This window comes from Hydra vulgaris, chromosome 08, assembly GCF_038396675.1.
Source record: "Hydra vulgaris chromosome 08, alternate assembly HydraT2T_AEP".
NCBI lineage: Eukaryota > Metazoa > Cnidaria > Hydrozoa > Anthoathecata > Hydridae > Hydra > Hydra vulgaris.
The window spans coordinates 62,495,001-62,502,500 of record NC_088927.1 but is presented as its reverse complement, the minus strand read 5'-3'; the positions used below and the strand labels follow the sequence as shown (position 1 = coordinate 62,502,500).

Below are 7,500 nucleotides of genomic sequence, written 5' to 3'. Positions count from 1 at the left end.
TTAAGACTCATCACCACTGAGTTGGATCACCCAACAAGAGTGTAAAAACGTTTTTTTTTATTTACTGAGCAAGCACTACAAAATGTTTTGAATTATCTTGTTATCAAATACAAGCACTTTGCTTATTCTTAGCCCCTACATAAATTGCCAAACAAAGTTTGTCATGATTTTTTACCAGATATATATGTGAAGGGCTACATCAGCACTGATTTCTGTTCAGTTTTAAGAGGTTCAAAAATATGCTTGAGCTTAACCACACTTTTAATAGGATATGCTTATTTCAATACTATGTTTAAAAAGATTTATTCAAACAATTAAATACAATTAAATAGTATTGTATTAAACAAATTGCACAGTAAAAAAATACAGAGTGAGAGCCAGAGAGAGAGAAAGAGAGTGAGAGAGTAATAATTCAAACTTTTTCCTAAAGAAATTAGTATTTTTACAAATTTTAAACTTTGCATTCTGATCTGATACAAAAAAATAACAAAAATATTAAAAGCTATAAACGAACTAAACAATTAAAGAAAAAATAAAACAAGAAAATGAATAAAAAAGCAAAACAAACAAACAGATTTAATAAAATAAAACAAAAACAATCAATTAAAAGCGAAGTTACAAGTTAAAAGAAAAAAAGCTCAAAAAATGTTCGAAAAAATAATAAAAAGAACTAATTAAAACAAAAATAATATGCTACAAATTTTTTACGCTTTTCTGTTTCCGCCAAGAATAACAAATATAATTAATTCTATTTTGTAGAAGTTTTTGTGCTTGCCTTTTCATTATGTAGTTTTTATTTTTGTTTGCGTAATATTTTTTATTATTTGACTGTTGTTGCTAATTATTTTTATTGTTGTTTGCTGTTGTTTTTAAATGAGTGTTTTCATATTGTTTAGTCTTTTTATTTAATTTATTAATTAATTTAATCTTTTTTTTGTAAATAATTTAATTTACACTTGCTTTTATTTATTAATATTGCTGTTAAATTTTTTGCTTGTTTGTTTATTTTATTTAGGTGTCACTCCAACAACTAGTTTTTAACTATATGAGTGACACCTAACCAGGGCCATCCCGAAGAGGTCTCTCATGGGGAGGGGAGGGGGTTATTTTATATGTTTTTTGCCAACTAGGGACACCAAAAAAAAAAAAAAAAAAAGCTTCTTAATACTTGACATTTGCTTTAAAAATTGCTAACTCAAATGCTATATGTGCCAACTCAAATGCATATATAACAGCTTTGGGGAAAGGAGGGACACCTCCTTTTCAGGACAGCTCTGCACCTAACCTAATTTTGTAAAACTATAAAAAAAATTGTAATTTTCAATTTTGGGTTAATAAATGAATTAAAAAATAACAATAATAATAAAGAAAAGATATTTAAAAGTTTTTTGAGTCCATCTAGTTTTTATTATACTTTATCTATACAACTTTATTTATTTATTTATCTTTTTATATTGATTTTTAGATATTTTTTTTTATTCTTCAAATATATTTTTGCTCTAAATAAACAATTTAAATGAATTTGTTTTTTAGATAAATTTTTTTTAACAAATATGTTTATAAATAATGCATACACAAAAAAATATTACATTAATTTAAACAAAAGTTTTTATTAATCTTAAAAAGTTTCAACGATTGTAAAAATACTACTGAAACCATGTAAGCTGTAGTCATTAGGGTCCAAACAATATGCTTATATATGCTTACTTTTTCCTAAAAACTTGGTATGCTGATAAAAAAAAAATTAAAATAAAAATTTTTTGAATAAAAAATATTTTAAGGGGTCCCTCAAGACCCTCGAATATTTAATGGGTCCCTGATATTTTCAAATAAAAGTTTTTCAAAAATATGTCAACCTGGTACTCAAATGAAGCGAAATCATATAAAAATTTCAAAATTTTATTTCAAAATTTATTTCTGAAAAAACTGTTATATTTAATTTTATTACGTAAAGATTTTTTTAAATGAAAAAAAAAGCATTTTTTATGTTTTTTTTTTTTACATATTCATGTCACTGTAAGTCACAAGGTTTAACTTTTTCAAACTTCTAATTTTGATTCTTTTAAAAGTAAATGCAACTTTGATGTTTTGTATGTTACTATATAAGGATAAATATTTTTAAAGTGCATAACAAATTTAAAGTTGATTGAAAGAGTTTGCTTTGTTTTAAGTTTTGAAAAAGTAAAAAAAAACAACTAAAAAGTTAGTCTTTAAAACAATGAAACCATTTTTGGTTTTTTTTTTTTTTTTTACTTTGAAATGATTTTAAAAATGAAAATTAAGGATCAAGTTCGGCCTGAGTAAATGTTAATTTTCTACCCAAGCGTAATTCATTCAAGTTGTAAAAGAAACATCTTTATGCTGGAAAAAGGATCAAACACTTGTCTCTCAAACTGGATAACTTAAGTTTCTCAAGTATATTATATATGTTTATAGTTTATTTAAGTAAAATAAATAAAATTAAGTAGATAAAGTTAAATAAATTTTAGAATTAGATTGACTTAGATGTAGAACTAAACCTAAAGATATTATTTAATCATCTCATGTTAAAACACAAGATGAAAAATCTCTAAGATAAACCATGTGCTTCTTTCTCCTTACAAATGTTTAAGGAATAAATATTGTCAACTAACAACTTTTAAAAAACATTTACATTTAAATTTTATGTAACTAAATTTAAATGTAATTTTATTTATTTATAAAGTAGGTTAACTTGAATAGTCAAAATAAAAAAATAACAAACTTTATACCAAATCCTTAAATTAAATATTATTCCAAACAGTAATGGAATTAACTTCTTTACTGTAATAAAAACAAAAAATTGATATCAATTATGCGAACATTGATATAATTATGCAAACATTGATATCAATTATGCATATTAAAAAAGGTGTAGTTGAAGATCTTTCAAAAGAAAATCTTTGCAGAAAACCCTAAGTAATTTAAATCTTCTTGATAATACAAATTCCTTTGCACTTGACTTAAAATGTACTGACAATATCTTTACTGGGTCTTTTAATCTTGGTTTATATGATTACTTGTGGCATAAAGGTATATATATATCCGAGATATATATACCTTTATATATAAATAAGTATATATAAAGGTAAATATATCCTAGAAAATAGTACTTTAAAAGCATTAAGTACTTGTTATCATTGATACAAGTTGTTTGCTGAAAATGTGGCAAAGCATGCAGAGCTGAAAGTTACATGGAAACTGCATATAGTTGTCTGTCATATTTTCCCATTTGTAAAACTTGATTGTTGTTTTTTGGAATTGTATGCTAGACTGTAGAGACTATTCATAGTGCCTTTAAATCAAGTTTGTCTCAATATAAGCAAAGGATTGGGCATAAAGAATGTGCAAAAAAGAAAGTCTGCTTCTCCTGCAACAAGTCAATTCAACAATTCAACAAGCTTCTGACACTTTTTGCTAAGATAATATGAAAATATTATAATACACAAGTGTTATAATATTAAAGTTGTGTTGACATTACTTTGAGTTTAAATTATTTTAGGTTAGGAATGGTACTTCTTGTATTTATTGATTTAAGGATGATAATTTAAAATATTGATTAAATTATAAACACTTTTTACTTTTATTTTATTAATGTAAAAGTTTAGTAATTTAGCCACTAGTAATGCAACCAAATTTAAAATCAAAATAAATTTTAATGAATTACTATATTAATATTCTGATCAGCTTATTTTTAACATTCATTTTTTATTGTAAACAAATACACCAACAAATAGTAGCAAAAATAAATAACCTGCAAATGTTTGATAGTTGTAAATATTATCATTTTGATCAACCATTTTTGAAGACTTTTCTCGTGTTGAGCGTCCAGCTGCATTGCTTACAATTAAAGAGGCTGTCCAAGAACCTTACACATAACGCAAACAATTACATATACATAGTACATACATTAATACATGCATATGCATACAATAATAAACATATATATACATACAAATTAATATATACATACAAATATATATATATGTATATATATATACATATCAGTCTTCTCCGTTTGAAATTTACTGCCAGCGAACTATAAAACGCTGGCACAAATGTAATTTGTCGGACATGCACAATTTCAAAAATTTTTTTTTTTGTAACTCTTTAATTAGAATTTAATTGAGAAATTTGATTAAGATTTGTTGCAATTTAAAAAAAAGCTTGAAATTTTTTGGCAAGCGCTTAAAAAAGTGCTAGCCAGGGTTTGGTGGGCATGTGGGCGAGCGCAAAACTGCAAGAGCGCAAAAGTGCTCATCAAACGGAGAAGACTGACATATATATATAAATATATATATGTATATATATATATATAAATATATATATGCATATATGTATGTATATGTATATATATATATATATATATATATATATATATATATATATATATATATATATATATATATATATATATATTTGTAATAACATTTATTAACATCTTATTACAACAGTATTAACATCGTTTGAAAAATGTTGTTATGTTATTTTATTTTTAATATTTAATATATTTATTAAATATATCATTTGATGTATTATTATATATTAAATGTATTGCCTATATCAGCTTATTTTATTTATCTAGTTATCAAATAATATAGTATTAAATAAATAAGCTTGCTTCATAACATTTTCAACAGATTAAGTAACTATTTTAACTAATTATTGATAAAAACTAAATCAAACACTGACCAACACTTTTGATTTTTGTTGCACACATTGTCCAGCCATCATTCCACCAATAAAATGGGCTCGTATCAATAACTCCAATTCTATCAAAAAATTTAATCTTTAATTCAAGATAAAAAAATAAAAAGTTCAAGAAGTTAAACTATTTCAAAGTTTTATCAAACTATTTTAAGTTTTTTATTTTTAAACATTTAGAAAACATCAGAAGTGGTAGTCTTAGTCGTAGTATTAGTGGTAGAGTTGGGAAAGTAGTAATGATAGTGGTAGAAGTAATAGTGGAAGTTGTAATGCAGTAGTAGTAGTAGTAGTAGTAGTAGTAGTAGTAGTAGTAGTAGTAGTAGTAGTAGTAGTAACAGTAGTAGTAGTAGTAGTAGTAGTAGTAGTAGTAGTAGTAGTAGTAGTAGTAGTAACAGTAGTAGTAGTAGTAGTAGTAGTAGTAGTAGTATTAGTAGTAGTAGTAGTAGTAGTAGTAGTAGTAGTAGTAGTAGTAGTAGTAGTAGTAGTAGTAGTAGTAGTAGTAGTAGTAGTAGTAGTAGTAGTAGTAGTAGTAGTAGTAGTAGTAGTAGTAGTAGTAGTAGTAGTAGTAGTAGTAGTAGTAGTAGTAGTAATAGTATTAGTCATTAGGGTTAATAGTGTGTAGTCATAGTATTAGTATCACTAATTATATTTTATTAATATTTATATTTTACTAAGTATCAGTTCTTGGTAAAATATAAATATCAAATTGATTTTTGTATTTTATCAATTAATTTAATTTAAAAGTCAACTATATTTGCTATTTTTATATTTTATCAAGTTAAATTTTATATAAGCAAAATAAATATGCAAGTTTGTAAATACATAATGACATTATAATAAACAACTACATCATTTACAACTCTGCATAAAATAAATATAAAAAGTTCATACAACTCATTAGTTTCAGGATCAAAAGGCTCACAAATGTCATTTCCAACAAACATTCTAAATAAATATAAATATACATTTTTCTCTTTTCAATTTAAAAGAGAAAGAACATCATTTCAATTGTTCCTAAAGTTTTGTAATAATAAAGACGAATAATGACCAATAATGTATATAAGAATATCATAGTTTTAAGACAAGGTTCAAAAAGGTATTGTAAATGTTAGCTGTTAAATGATCTACTTTAGCTCCTAATCTAAAGCATCTTTCCAATTGCTGTTGTTGGTTGCATTTGTTTAATTTAAACACACTTTATAAACCAAAAAAAATTTTTATAACAGTTTGGATTATTCAAAGCATAATTTTATAGGACATTGCAGTGTTTTCAAAAAACTGTAATTATTGAGCTACAACTTTTTCTAATGTCTCTATGACTACAGATATTAGGCTATCTTGCTGGTTATTGTGGTCAATAGAATTTAACTTTTGTAGCTACAGTAGATGAAACCACTTTGAAGCTCCAGAATGCACATTAAATCAGTGCCTGGACTGGTGGTTGGAGCTGAAATACATGTTCAACACTAGCACAGAGTCTTGACTCTATTGGCTAAGTGTAAAGGTCCAAGTAAGTGTAAAAGTGTAAAGGCATGTAATCTAATATGATTAATGTGTGTATTCAATCAATTAAAATTAATTTTGTAGGTCTTATGTCTAGCTTTGATGTGCAAGCCAAAAAGTAAAAGAAGTGATTATGTTTAGCTATAAATTCACCCATTTGAAAGTGGATGTAAACATAGCAAGATCATACCAAAAATACATGATAGAACAAACAAATGCACTTTACCATCACACCTGTAGACATTAAATGTCCCAAAAATTTAAATTTTGAATCAACAACTTCTTTATTTACATATCCTTTCTACATCCTTATTTGATTTTGTCTTATGTGATTTCTTCTGATTTAAACTATTTAAAATCAGTTTTAAGTTTTCAATTTTTCCGTGTCTATATGATGGATGGCTCTACTGGTCATCTGTATGCCATTATAGTGTCACAAAAAAATAAAAATAATAAAAAATAAGAACAACAAAACAATGTTGGGCTAGATAGAAAATAGAAAAAAAAACAAAAACTGTTTGCTAGAGCAGAGCAAAATAATTTTTGAATTAGTTAGAGTTAGGAAGTTAGAGTTAAATACAAGTAATATAATTTTTTTACAATAAAACATTTTTTCACATTTGTTTTTACAATTAAAAAAAGCATATAAAAAAACAAAGATACTTAGAAATCTCATTGTTGTTTGGATCAAAATTTGCTGACAATCTGCTGATTTGCGTTGAAAATATTAGTCCTTCAAGTTGAATTATATCACCTAAAATGTCAAACATTTTTGAAAAATTAAACTAAAAAATAAAACAAATTAATTTGTATTGTTTTAAACGTGGTAAAAAATTTTCAGAATCATTTGTTTTGCATGAAAAAAGTTGAGAAGGATGCAGGGCAAAAGTATGCTGAAGAGCAAGATTTTCTTTCATTTTTAAAAAGAATCAATCAGATGACTTACAAAAGTGTGGGTAATGACAATTTAAGAAGGTAAAAAATGTTGAGAGAAAAGAATGATAAAAGTTGAGAAGGAACAGACAATGAAGGACACAAAGAATAAAATTATCTATAAAAAAAATGTTCACTGTATTTGTTAAACAAGAGTTATCAAAGACAAAGGTTACAGTCAAAACAAAACAGTTGTTGGTTTATCATTAATGTTGTTGGTTTATCATTAATGTTGTTGGTTTATCATTAATGTTCTTGGTTTATCATTAATGTTGTTGGTTTATCATTAATGTTGTTGGTTTATCATTAATGTTCTTGGTTTATCATTAATGCTGTTGG

General features: G+C 25.1%; 1 protein-coding gene across 2 annotated transcripts in view; it reads right to left on the bottom strand.

The window, feature by feature from the left end:
• Positions 1–7,500, bottom strand: part of LOC100197653 (fibrocystin-L) — a 143,707-nt gene that overhangs the window by 102,622 nt on the left and 33,585 nt on the right. For both annotated transcript variants that reach the window (XM_065804129.1, XM_065804130.1), the window contains 4 exons: positions 6,892–6,982; positions 5,617–5,670; positions 4,711–4,790; positions 3,773–3,886 (listed from right to left, as the gene is read on the bottom strand). In XM_065804129.1, the coding sequence (XP_065660201.1) occupies positions 3,773–3,886; positions 4,711–4,790; positions 5,617–5,670; positions 6,892–6,982 (339 nt within the window). The remainder of the gene's footprint in view (positions 1–3,772; positions 3,887–4,710; positions 4,791–5,616; positions 5,671–6,891; positions 6,983–7,500) is intronic.